Raw genomic sequence first — 14,273 nt, 5'->3', positions numbered from 1 at the left:
TGAGAAGAAGCATTCCTTCAGGTAATCTGTTTCCATGTTGTCTGGACCATAAAGGCTAAAATTAGCACATTAAATCAGGCTTTTGGAAATGGACTAGCAGCCAATGTAGATGGGAAAATAATGGAATATAATGATTATATAATCTAATGTCTGTGAAACATTTTTCTGTATTCCAAAATCCATATTGTGATATTAGGCCAACAAAAATAAGGAAACAGTGTGCAAACATTTGAAATAATTAGATGTCTTTATGAGGGGAAATATTACAAAAAGTGGAGAGGAACTCTTGATTTTTAATTCATGTGATCTGCACATTGTCTTGAGATGTAATGGGGAGAAAGAGCCTGCAGACTTAGAAATGGGGCTCGTTTGGTGACTTGAAAATACTGAGTTTCAACCAGATTCCCCCCAAACTGGTGGGAGGAATTTTGCAAATACATGGCCCCTCCTCACTCAGAGCTGTCTCCATGCACTTTGAAGTGTCTCTTCAGACTTTGGAGTTTTTTTCACCTGGGGCACCAAGCATCCCAGGGGGGAGCTGAGACAGAAATAACTTGTTTTACAAGTTTACAAGACTTGATAAGTACTGGTTCCTTTTTCTGTGTCTCCGTAAACTAGCGGTCCATGTAACCCTGGGGTTGCATGTGGCCGACAGATTCCGTCAGGCTGCCTTTTTTATTGCTCCCTCCCAGGGTGAATTATTATTCCTTGAAGCCTAATATGAAGGTGGTTCATATATAAATAGGTTGCAGAGCCCTCTTTGTTTTATTTAAGGTTTAAAAATTTCATTTTTTTAAAACTCAGAAGTGGACTTCTAGATGTTTGAATTTTGTTTTTTGGTTTGTTTTTGTTCTGTTTTGTCTTGCCATTTTGAAAGTCCAAATGGTTCCTGGAGGGGGGTCCCAGGAGCAGAAATTTTGTTCCTAGACCTCCTGTTCTTGCCTGCCACTGCCCTAAACTATGTCAGTTGAATAATGCCTTGTTATAGGCATACAATAGAGAAGAAGGGAGTTAGAGTTTTATGTTACAGATATGTTGTCGTTTTATGTTTTAATAATAATTAATAATAATTTGTTTTATTTATATACCGCTATTCCAAAGATCATAGCGGTGAACAGCAAGTAAGCTAATTAGCAAGCAAGCTACTTTGCCCCCAACAGTCTGGGTACTCATTTTAGCTCCCTCCTCGGAAGGATGCAAGCCTGAGTCGAGCTTGGGCCCTTTTGCTGGTCTTGAACTCGCAACCTTGTGGTTTTGAGTGAATGGCTGCAGTACAGGCATTTAACCACTGCGCCACCAGGGTTTTGAATATTTTAATAGTTTTAAGACCCCCTGAGACTTTTTAAAGAAGAAGATACCTAATAAATGTCAACATCAATAATAATTATGAACTAATTTTTGCAGGTTTATATACAGTTAAACAATACTTCTGTTTACTTTGATTAGGGGAGTCAGTTCCATCAATTAAACCAAATGCAGGTGAAGAATCTGTAGCAAATTTGGACAAATTGCGCTTTGCCAATGGAAGCATCAGAACATCCGAACTCAGGCTGAATATGCAAAAAGTAAGAAATATTATTTTATTTGAGAGGAGGTTGTAATAAAATGTATTGTGAACAAAGAGCAAATGATTAATGTATTCACTTAAAACTTGCATTTCTAAACTTCCAACATGTACTTTTTCCTTCCAAAAAGATTACTCAGGTTAAAGTTTAATCTGTAACCTAAATTATGGCAAATGGCTGAATCCTACTGTGATTTAGTGGCTAGATTGTTGGGTTTGGATATGATAGCAGGGAGTCACACTGGAATCAAAATCCAGCAAAGTAGCCACTGAATCACAGTAGGGCTCAAAATTTCCTCTCTACCCTTCCTTGTCAGTCATCTTAATCTAGCTCAAAGGGTTGCAATAGTGATGCTCCTTGGAAAAATTGCAGGATACAAGTGTGGTATTTCTCTGCAAATATAAGCTACTTCTATGTGTGTCTCCCTGAGGACTGAAGAGGTAATGTATTGTTCAAGAGAAATTTAATTTGTTGTACGGAGCCTTGACAATACTCTCTCACACTTCTTATTTTAGTGGTTTGATGACTAGAGATTTTCATTGTATATTAGACAAAGATTTGTATCCTGTACAGAGTCTAAAAGGTGTTTTATAGAGACTCTGATGGTATATAGTAGCAGCCACATAATTCAACTGGTATAAATGTTGTGAAAACTGACACACTCAGAAACACTAATCTGACATTTTCAGGCCATTTTAGAGAACAGAAATATTCTGCAGAAGGTTGTGTTGTCAACATGATTATGTAATTATGGAATGGTTAAGTGTTATTTGCCTGTTTTCAGAGATATTATGATACAAGTCACTGTAAGTATTTTGAAAACTGTAGGAAGTTAAACTGTTGTGCAAATATCTAACAAAAGTTATTTTCTTAACTCTTCTTGAAACTGAAAAGGTGTATTCCTTGATGTTGCTATTTTTATAGACAATGCAGAGCCATGCTGCAGTATTTCGTACAGGGCCTGTCTTACAGGAAGGTTGTGAGAAAATTTCCAGCCTTTATAGCAGTATGGATGACCTGAAGACATTTGACAGAGGTACATCTAGATGTAGATTACTATTCTGTGCTGTAGCATTTTTACAAATGTTTAAAAACTTGGTAGTAAAAGGCTTTGTGGCAACTAAGCAAATACTTTCAGCATCAGCTTTGATTCTAAAGCAAATAATAAGATAATATATTTATAGAAAAATGTATCAAGGTCATCAACCAGTGTTCAGTATAGGACATTTCAAAGTATCCATTTGGCAAATATCAAGCATACATTTTCAGTCTTTCAACTTTCAGGAACACTGTCCACTTTAACTTACATGTCACAGTTTTTGCAGGATGTTTAAAGATGTATACTCTGTTCAGGTGGGACATGAGATGGTCCTCTTTGTCTCATTGGTGGCCCATTTGAGCTTACAGTCATGTCACATTACAGTGAGCAAGGGCCTTTTTAGTAGGTAGTCCACTATTGCTGATCTCTTCACTGAGGAGCCCTAGCTTCTTAATAATCCCAAGATTCTGTGCAACACATTTTAAAATTAATTCTTTTAAAAGTCCAGGAATTGCATGTATTTAAAAAAAATATGAAGAAAGAAAGAAAATCTATACTAAGGTACAAGAAAAACCTGACTTCTTAGATGGGGATTATTTGACATAACCTTAGTTTTTAAACAGTGCTGACCCATCTGTTTGACCAGTGACAGGCAAAGTCACTTGCAGTCCCCAAGTTGTTTTTGTGGACCTCTGCACACACACACCAACCTCCCCAGGGTTCAAAACTTTTTTGCTTCAGAAAAATCCCCTTAAGGCTCCTTCTCGGGCTCTGCTCTAGTGCCACAACAAACTGCAATTCCTGGAATTCCATAGTATTGAGCCATGGCAGTTAGAGTGGTGTCAAACTGGATTATTTCTGCAGTGCAGATGCAACCAAGATGCACAAGAGGACCCCAAAATATAGTGAGATTGCCCCCTTATGCCCTAGAGGTTATTTGGGGGCAAAAATGTTTTTTAACATGATTGGGTGTGTTTGGAATGAAGCTCTCCAAGTTCTCCTGGGGCAACTGATATAGGCCCCTGGCCTTCCACAGTTCACACCCCTGTGTTAGCCTAAGGGAGGTTGTTGTGCTTGATTCCTAGGGAATCCCAGTGTTCTGTGGAATGCATATTCAATATTGGGATAGAATTGTCCACTCAGAGGGGAAACTCATTTCCAACTGTGATGAGAATTTAAAAACTAAACAAAAACTTTAAATAATTGCACAAAATATAAATTGGCACTGTTGAAATTTGCTACAAGTTACTAAACTACATAGAAGACAGCTTTTCAAACTGTGACATGATCATTTTAATAGGAGAAACTGCACTGACAGTTTGATGCCATGCATGTTTTCTCAGAATTTGATCCCATTGTGTTTAATGGTGTTTACTCCTAGGTAAATGTTGAAAATTGTAACCTCAGACCATAAACAGTAGGTTATCTATCTACTTACTTTGTGAGCTGATATTACTGCATATTACTAAGGGAAAACTGATTCATATCCCCAGACCACCTACATTTATTTTCAAACCATTTGTTGTACCCCAGGTATTATCTGGAATACTGACTTAGTGGAGACTTTGGAACTACAGAACCTGATGCTCTGTGCTTTGCAAACTATTTATGGTGCAGAAGCTCGGAAAGAGACACGTGGTGCTCACGCTCGGGAAGATTATAAGGTATGTGTATGTTAACTTTAAACCAGGGATGAGAATTACACAGTGCTCAGATGTTGTTAAATTCACTTCCTAGCATTCCTTATCATTGACTCAGGCTGATGAGAGTTGCAATCAAACAGTATCTGGAGGGATGAATGATTGCCACCCCTGATTTATACACTTGCTGGCTTCTCTAGGTCAGTGAGGAATATCTTGTTGATGCTTACAAGACAACTATGCATGTTTCTCCTTTCAGTTGAGCCATTCTCAAAATTCATTCTTGCCTAAGCAAAATCTTTCCTGAGGTAAGATTGGAAATCTTTAAGCAATACAATTTTACAGTACTGAAAAAGGCTATATGTTTTTGGTAATGCTAAAGAATAAGAATTCTGCAATTTAATCATGTAAGGCTATGTCTACACAGGTTTCATTATAGTCCCAATGAAATTATTAAAAAAATTCACTGACTTATCCTCATGTCTTAGAATCATAGAATAATAGAGTTGGAAGAGACCACAATGGCCCAATACTCCTCTTTCTTGTTGAATTCTTTTACTTACAGATGAATTCATCTGTAATGAATTAAACTCTTAAAAAAAGAACCAACGTGTGATCAGTCTTGTTTAGAATCATAGAATTGGAAGAGACCACAAGGGCCATCCAGTTCAACTCCCCTGCCATGCAGGAACTCTCAATCAAAGCATCCCCAACAGATGGCCATCCAGCCTCTGTTTAAAGACCTCCAAGGAAGGAGACTCCATCACTCTCCAAGGGAGTGTGTTCCACTGTCGAAGAGCCCTTATTGTCAAGAAGTTCCTCCTAATGTTGAGGCAGAATCTCTTTTCCTTTAGCTTGCATCCATTGCTCCTGGTTCACCTTTAATTTTTTATTGCCATAAAGCAGTGGTGTCACTAAGTTTGGTGCCACCTGGTGCGGTAACCCGTGGTGTCACCCCCCCCCCTATACTGCACCATACAGAATCCTTAGTAATGGTTTTTTGTACTAATGTTATTCATTAATTGTAATTCCTATATATTACTGAATGTAATGGTAATCGTTATGATGTAAACAGTTAGCAAAATTAAAATTATACCTTTAAACTACTGTATCATATGCACGTCACAAATGGATTTTTATATATATATAGTTTTACGTGGTTGACTCAGTAAAATGTGAATTTTTGAAGAATTTTTTTAAAATGTAGACATTTAAAAATTAAAAACTGGGGGACTCTCCTTTCTCCCCCCCACTAAGCCTCACCCCATCTGTTCAGCATTTCAAAGGGACACAGGTGAATACCACAGCATGTTTCTGTCCAAAGGCAGATGTTTGAGGAGCGGTGGTGTCACCCCTGCTTAGGGTGCACCCTGGTGTTGTCCACATACCTCACATCCCCCTAATGATGTGACTGCCATAAAATATAAAATATTTTCCAGTTACTCCTTGTTCCAAGGAATAGTTCTTTCTGAGTTGTATATGTAGTCAGTAAAAGATACCAATTTCTATTCCAATTCTAGTGCTATTATTTAATAAATACTCAAGCCCTGAGGAATAGTATGTTTATTTAGGATGAGAATACAAGTCAGTGGAAGTTCAGAAGGGATAACTGGGTTCAAAAAGTTTTGAGAACTGTTGTGTTTTTTTTTTAAACCGATACTGACACATTTCTACCCAGTGAAATGTTAGCTTCTGTTTCAGTATTAGGGGGTACATTGTTATTAAACTAGATTTGCTCATATATAGATGCTTTACTGTAGTTACCTCATTAACTCTTCTGTAAGGGAGAAGCTTCTTGTGCCGCCTTAGCTGCTTCTCACTGTCTTATCCCAAGTCAATCGGTGTCTCTCTGAAAGATCACTTCCAAATAAATTGTGCTGGTGGGGTTGGCCCAGCTGTGCAGCCAGTGCTCTTTTTTTTAAAAGTGTGCAATTCTGAGAAGACAGCACATCCAATTTCATTTGAAAATGAGCCTATCAAGATGTCTCTGTGAAGATTGTTGTATGTCTTTGATTGTAGTTATGCTTATAATATAGAGGTAGAGAAAGTACAGAATCTGCACACACACCCCATCAGTTCCACAAAGCCCACTCCTAACCCCCTAAAATGTGTTGTTAATTTTATTTCCATCATAGTTTGGGACTAATATTTGCACAAGAATCACACCCCAAACCTCCCAAACACATGCCCAAAACACACAAAAAGCACTCCTCAAAGTCCTCAGGTTCCCCACCCCCTTAAATACTTCTTTCATGCTGTTTTCCCACCAAAATGGTGATAGAAAGTGTCACTCCTGGTCACCATTTCAAAGGAGAAAAGGTGGGAAACAGTAAATATTTTGGCATGCAAGCATGTTTGGGGATGGGAAATTGGCCTTTGCTAAGTTGCCCTCCCTTATTTGAATAGATAAATGAAAATAACTTCTGTAGTATTATAAAATGTTTAATGCTGCTTTAAAACATTGCTAATATTTTCTGAATGTGACTTACAAGCTTTTGCTCTTATTTCATACTTGTATTGTTTAGGTTAGGATAGATGAATATGATTTTTCTAAACCAATCGAAGGACAACAGAAAAAAACATTTGAACAACATTGGAGAAAGCACACCCTCTCTTATGTAGATGCCAAGACTGGGAAGGTATGGGAGCCTTTAAAATTTATCGATCCTATTGTTAGTAGGGAGAGGTTTGATTTACAATAGAATGTAGATGGAAGACTTCATTTGTTTTACGCTTTTGAGATTTACCGGCGATGCTCACAGCATTCTTGGCCTCACTTCACATAAATTAATGAATCATCTTGAATGTGTGGTTGGTGGGCATCTGCTAAGTGGAGAATTTGGAAGTCGCTGCTCTGGTTTATGCACTGAAAAGTGCTTAACCACAAGAAAACTAAACTGGAAATCCTGGGGAAGAAATGTTAATACTTTCTGATTTTCTGAATTAGTTGTGTTTGCAACCATCTGGCTCAAATTCATTTTCCGTAAATCCCTTTCTAGTGGATACAACAGAACATGTTCAGAGCCTTCTTATAAAAGTTAAATTCTAGCCATTCTACTTTTGGGCCATGGAAAAGAGGGAAGAAGCATTTGCCTTTCCTTGCTCAGATGCCTGGATTATAGAGGAGTCTGGCATGCCAAACTGGCACTAGTTGTTAGAGAGGGAATTGTATATGCTAGGGGTACACTGTGGGAAAAGCCTCTTCATTGTGGGGTGTGGATGTGTAAGCAAAGGCCAGAGCATAGTTAATGACCATCCTCTCTGAGAGATTATGCAAACTATAGTCCAAACAAGTAATTTTCCTAATGTTGTTAAATGCTCGCTACAAAGTTGCTTTGCATTGTGAGCCTAAGACATATGTTGTTGTGTGCCTTCAAGTCATTTCTAACTTCCAGTGACCCTATCATATGGTTTTCTTGGCAAGATTTGTTCAAAAGAGGGTTGTCTTTGCCTTCCTCTAAGACTGAGAGTGTGTGACTTGCCCAGTCACCCAGTGGACTTCCATGGCTAAGGGAGGATTTGAACCCTGATCTCCAGAGTGATAGTCCAACAATCGTATTTGGATTAAAATTGATTAGTGGGTAACCTATAGTGCTTTCAGATGTTGCTGGACTCTACTATCTATCAGCCCTAGGCAGCATGACTAATGATAAAAGACAATAGGAACTGTACTTCAGAAATATCAGGAAGGTCACAGATTTGTTACCCTTTTGAATGTTACTCTTTCACTCTAGTCTTAAGGAATCTGACCATTTCATACCAAGAATTTATGCAGCTTTGACTTGCAGAAAACTTGATTTGATCTTGAAGGAGTTATTCTTCCATAGTCTTAATCTCTATCCTCCACTTAAATACTTGTTAAAATAAATATTTAAACATGTCAGCATGTAGTAATGTCTTATTTAAGTTGTTATGAGATGCATGAGAGAATAAGTGGACAAAATAATAGCATTAGTTTTACTTCAGAATACAGCCAGCTTTTTAACTGGGACTTTCTCTTTTCCTTTTAAGGTTACGCTGGAATATAGACCTGTAATTGACAAAACCCTGAATGAAGAAGACTGTGCCACAGTTCCACCTGCTATTCGCTCCTATTAGTGAATTTAATTCTGCTTTCTACCTGCTGTTTGCTCCTATCCGTATTCCACTAGCTATTCACTCATATTAGTGGATTTAGTTCAACTTTCGATGTTGTTTGGAAGTTTCTTGGTGTAAGTGTGAGAGTACTTTACCAGACAGTTGTTGATCCATGGCTGCAGCAGTTTTCATTGCAACAATAAGGAAGCTTTGCATTCTGGTCAATGGCTTCATTTTTTATTGGGCATGGCTATATAAAGTTCATTCTGAAAAGTATATTTGCAGTTTTTCAATTTCCATGACTATCTGGAGCTCGAAAGAGATTAAATTGTGTCAATACAAATGCTAATCTCCCAAATGCATCCTCATTTCATACTTCATTGACATATATGCTTAATACTGCAGGTCAGAATTCTCCAGCCTGGTTCCCTACAGTGTATAAGTCCTAACCAACATGACTAATGTTCAAATGTAAGAGAAATTGTGATCTAAAACATGTGTAGGACATCAGATTGGGGAAGGCTGCTTTAAATTATCGCTGTGTACAATGTATTAAGAATGTAGCATGATAGGCAGAAAAAAAAGATATCTTCTATCATCAGGGAAATAGTATGTTAAAATCTCCCTAAAAACTTCTGAACATGTTTTTGATATACAAAATAATGCTACTGGGATTAGGATTGTGGAATATGCAGAGTAAACCTTTTTAGCAAAGTATGAGTTCCACATAGCACAAAAAAAGGTGATTTGGGTGGGATACATACCGGCAAAATGTAGTGTGGCGGCGGCGGCAGTAGTAGGGTTAGGGAGCGCGCACCATCCATACGCTCCCTAACCCTATTACATACTAGGGTTAGCCTAGTACGTACTGGGAGCAAAAAATGGCGGTGCCCTGTCTACATGGGCACCGGCATTTTGACGTGATGGACGCTTAGCATCTGCACATCCTGCACTGCAGCGTCACAATCGTGCCACAGAAAGAACCTGCTTTTTGCGGGTTCTTTTTGTTCTGCGACAGACCCGCGCGGTTTGGCTGCTGCGGCTCCCTCGCGGAGCAAACCAGGGCGGTCTGTATCTCGCTTTGGTTAAATAATCATTTGTTAAATAATCATTTTAACTCCTAACCATGCTGTATATAACACACACACAAAATTAGTAAGAGAACAGTCTTCCCTGGTTCATATTTCGGTTTATATGCTTAAATATTCAAACATTTTTTATCCTAATTTATTTAGTTCATTGAAGAAATTTTGACTTGCAGTAAATTTCTTACCATTTTTGTATCTGGAGATAATACTTGTGAAACAATACAGATCTTTTGTCATGTATTTTTACCAGGAGCTGGAAATTGTGTAGCCCTCTAGAAGTTGCTCAACTGCAGTTCTTAGCAGTGCTATTGAAAGTAATGCTGGGAGTTACAGCTCAATAATGATCCAGGAGGCCACACAGTTGTCACCTGGGATTTCTGTTTATGCAGATATATTCTGGTCTATAAACGGGTCATCTATCTGGCAAATTACTCCTGCCAAACATTTTATTTACAAATTGAGGGTTATGTTAACCTGTCCTTGTTTAATTTTGAGTTGCTAAATCTGAGAAAGAAGAGAGGCTGTGCTATTCAGTGTATGTGTTTCAGGGTTTGGGAACACAATTATGTATAGAAAAATGCTATCGCGCCTTTTATATCAGAGGAGGAAATTGTGCATCCCTTCTGATATTGCTGGATTTCAAATCCATGGAGCCCTATCCAATATAGCAATGGTAGGGACTGTTGCGAGTCCTCATTCTGTAACATCTAGAAATACACACTCCTGCTTTGCACATTAAAAGTTTAAGGCCACTTTTGCATTGTGAGTTTATTGCTGGTTATTGTTTGAGGTTTGCATAGTCTACCTTTGCTTGGTATATACAGTAATGAAGCATTATCCAATCCATATTTACATATGTACCTTTTAGGAGGGCAAAACTATGTATCAGCTATTCTTTGTAAAAAAAAAAAAGGATGTAAATAGAAAATGCTTGAATCAGCTGCTATTACTGGGTCGAAACCTCATTTTCTTTCTTTTTCTAGGTCAAGTATTCAGCTTTTTTTAAAAAAAAACCTGTGTAAAATGTATGAAGAGAGCCTGCATGGTGTAATGGTTTGAATGTTGGTCTACAGCTCTGGAGACCAGGGTTTCAATCTCCATGCAGCCATGGAAACCCACTGGGTGTTCTTAGGCAAGTCACACTCTCTCAGCCTCAGAGAAGGGCAAGGACAAATGCCCTCTGAACCAATCTTAACAAGAAAACCCCATGATAAGTTTACCTTAGGGTCACCCCAAAGGGATACTGGTAAGCACACAGCAACAACATAGTGCATGGAACGCTGCTCATCTTAAAAACAGCTTTTCAATTACAATAGGCAGAAGGACATCAGCTCTTATTAGGTCTCATTTGGTCTGTGGGTGACTGTGAGTCACCCAGTGTCCAAATGGTGTTAGCTGATATGATGGCATCCCTCATAAAATCAAGTGACACTACAGACGAAGACAGGGTTAGGTGGGCAACTTTCAGATCAGGGATGGAGAATGTGTGGTGTTCCAGATGTTGATTTTTGCTTCTGTGATTTCCAGCATATGAAAGATTAATTGTAGTTCAGCAAGATACACAGCTTCTATTCCTTGGCAATAATTTATTTTAAAGCCATTTATTAATATATTTTATTTACTCCAGCAGAGTGCTGCAACTTGGCTTTCTCCTGTATGATGGTGACACATCAGTATGGCAAGTTACTTACAAAGGTTGAAGGGACAACAGAAAGTTCTTGGTATTTTGTTTTGAGTATCTAAAGTACATCCATTAAATCAATGCAATTTAAATGACTACCATCCTATTATTTCACTGGGTCAGTTTTACCCTAAATGTGTGGAGCTAGTGGCGCCTCCACTGACAGCAGCAGTCTATCTTTATTCAGTTTGAGAAACACTCGACTTGGCTATGAGAGAAGGGCTAACATAACTGTAATTTGCAGGATCCAGAAGCAGCTATATTGGTAGTAACTGATAAGAGACCCCAGGCTTGTGAACGTATAATGAACTTTGATTGGAAGAAATATAAAGAGCACATAAACACAGATAATTCATCCAAGCAAAAATACAGCTAACCAAATGGAGGAGCAAAATAGAATAGTAGACATAAAGATTCAGAAGAGGGTGTGCAGTTACCTATCCTGAAGGAAGAACACGAAAAGCAGGGAAGTGGAACCAGTGCAGACCACAAGGCTTAGAGAAGCAGGTCCTGGAAGTGGGCAGCACAGACAAAGGTTTTACTTTACACACTTAATCCATGAGAATTCTGTGGGGATCCAAAAGTTTGTTAACCTCTAATGGAACCTGAGAATGTTAAGTGGAGAGTCGGTTTAGATTCAGGGGAATGAAAAGGTTTGTTTGTGATCAGTGATGTTTCATGGACTTTACAACACCTGGACAAGATCTAGTTCCCCCCAAAATGTGAGGACAGGCAGGGGGTGTTGAGGAACACATAAAAGACAAACAGAAGGGGTGGCTCTTGTTTGATCTTGTAGAACTCATCTTTTGGCTGTTGGTATCCATCAGAAATGCAGAATGGGGAGGTGGTATGTAGCAGTATTCTGTCTTACAAGCTCCTTCCCCACACCTTTCCGCATGGCTGAATCTATGTGCCATTCACACTTCTAAGTCTGGCACTATGTATGTTATCACAGACTACATCTGCTCATGCTGGCGCCTTAATGTTGCATCACATTGTATCTGGATTGATAACTGCATTGGGGCTGCTCAGAGCATTACACCAGCTCCTAGTGTAAGTAACTATGGATCTCAGGATCTCTCAAAGAGATGAAATGTTACTTATGGCTTGCCTTCCTCCGGTAACAAACAATGGAGGCTTAGTATTTGCCTTTCAGTAGTTGACTGTACCTTTGACAATCGAAATGCTTCTGAGTGTACATTGGCATTATTCTCTAGTGTTGTGGATTCTCTTACACATTTATTCATATTATATACTTTATGAATAAAACTTAGCTTAATGGTTTATTCCATTAAACACTGTATGTTCACAATGTGATCCCTGGTGCCTTTTCTTTTCCTGAATGCCCCTTGGACCACTGGGATTTCTTGCTCCCTACATGGCCAGCTCTGCATTTCAGTTTCTAGTCAGAAGAAAAAGCAGTAGTCTTTAAGGCCTGTTACAGACTGCCAGAATAAAGCTGCCTCGGGTCTCTTTGGAGGTGTGCTGTTTAAATGATGCATGGGTCCTAAGAGTCTAGAGGTCACACCAAAGCCACACTCCATTCCTAAGCACTGGAGTACAGCTTTGGTGCAGCTTCCGGATTGTTAGGGTGCATGCATCATTTAAACATCATACCTCCAAAGAGACCCGAAGCAGCTTTATTTTGGCAGTCTGTAACAGGCCTAAGATTGTTCCTCCTCCCTCCCATGAGGAGAGAAATAACCTGAAGAATAAGCCAACCACACTGAATTCCAAATCTAAAGAACTGAATCTAAAGATTACAAGGGAAAGTTCAGTTGTTTTTTTAATATTATCATTTCAGACAGTAACAACCACATATAACATTAAAATCACAAAAAGGAACAGTCCATACACTAATGTACATACACTACTATGTAACCCAACACATGACAAAACAAAACTGGTGTGATCTCAAAACTTGCAGATTAACAGTTTAACTCCCTAGACAGATGTAGTCAATTTAACAAAGTAAACAATGTTTCCCTCTGTTTTCTCTTGGTCAAGTCTCTAACTTGAAATAATAAAATTATAACAGAGCATCCATTATTTTTTTTCATAGAAAAGCAACATGATTTATCTAGTATCTGTATACTCATTAAATCAATAAAGTGTATTGAGTTCTCTACATCAGATTTATGACTGTTTTCATACCATAAATTTTGGGACAATTCCAGTCTTTCTCTACATACCCTTTTATGTTCAGTTTTTCTTATTTCATATTCTTCAAATTCAGATTTTTTTGGCATCAGAAAAATGCAGTGGGGACATGAACACACAAACCTGCACCGAGTGTTAATTAATGAGCATGACTACACTTAACACAGTTGGGCCTTGTTATCTGAGGGTTTGCCATCCGCAGATTTAAGCATCTGTGGACGGCAAGCTCCATTATCCCCAATGGCAGCATGTGCGTGTGGCCATTTTAACGAGCGCATGCATGTTGCACCACCATTAAGGACAATGGGACTTGAGATCCCATGGGTTTGTTTTGATATCTGGGCCAGATCCGCCACAGATACGAAGGAAGAGCAAGGTGGTTGCTTGATTTACATTAGTATGACTTTCACCATCTTACTAACGCCTCAGGAGGGGTGGGAGGAAGCTTAGCACCACAACAAACGTCAGTAGTTTTTTGTGGGTTTTTCGGGCTATGTGGCCATGTTCTAGCAGAGTTTCTTCCTGACGTTTCGCCACAGATGCAAAAAAACTATGGATGCCGACCATGAGAGCCTTCGACTTCACAAATGTCAGTAGTCTGACCAAATGGCTTTAGCAGGGTCTTTAAAACATGGCTCTTATTTAACAAGGATATGTTTTATTTAGAAAAGCAATCGCAGAAAAGATAAGAGATGATTCATCATTGATGGAAGATATATATGTGTGTGTGTGTGTGTGTGTGTGTGTGTGTGTGTATATATATATATATATATATATATGGAGTTATTCATCATCATTGATGGAAGATATATATGTGTGTGTGTGTGTGTGTATATATATATATATATGGAGTTATTCATCATCATTGATGGAAGATATATATGTGTGTGTGTGTGTGTGTATATATATATATATGGAGTTATTCATCATCATTGATGGAAGATATATATGTGTGTGTGTGTGTGTATATATATATATATGGAGTTATTCATCATCATTGATGGAAGATATATATGTGTGTGT

The 14,273-nt window shown here is 38.4% G+C and overlaps 1 protein-coding gene across 3 annotated transcripts in view; it reads left to right on the top strand.

The window, feature by feature from the left end:
- The window catches only part of SDHA (succinate dehydrogenase complex flavoprotein subunit A), a 33,063-nt gene extending 20,656 nt beyond the window's left edge, over positions 1-12,407 (top strand). For all 3 annotated transcript variants that reach the window (XM_089532406.1, XM_089532407.1, XM_089532408.1), the window contains 5 exons: positions 1,447-1,565; positions 2,490-2,601; positions 4,138-4,268; positions 6,770-6,883; positions 8,256-12,407. In XM_089532406.1, the coding sequence (XP_089388532.1) occupies positions 1,447-1,565; positions 2,490-2,601; positions 4,138-4,268; positions 6,770-6,883; positions 8,256-8,342 (563 nt within the window). In that variant the 3' untranslated portion in view covers positions 8,343-12,407. The remainder of the gene's footprint in view (positions 1-1,446; positions 1,566-2,489; positions 2,602-4,137; positions 4,269-6,769; positions 6,884-8,255) is intronic.
- Positions 12,408-14,273: the final 1,866 nt, after the last annotated feature.

Source organism: Sceloporus occidentalis, unplaced genomic scaffold (genome assembly GCF_023333645.1).
Source record: "Sceloporus occidentalis isolate IW3139 unplaced genomic scaffold, rSceOcc1.0.p SCAF_7, whole genome shotgun sequence".
NCBI classification, from domain to species: Eukaryota; Metazoa; Chordata; class Lepidosauria; order Squamata; family Phrynosomatidae; genus Sceloporus; species Sceloporus occidentalis.
The sequence above is the reverse complement of the archived record's forward strand: the minus strand, read 5'-3'. Positions and strand labels throughout refer to the sequence as shown.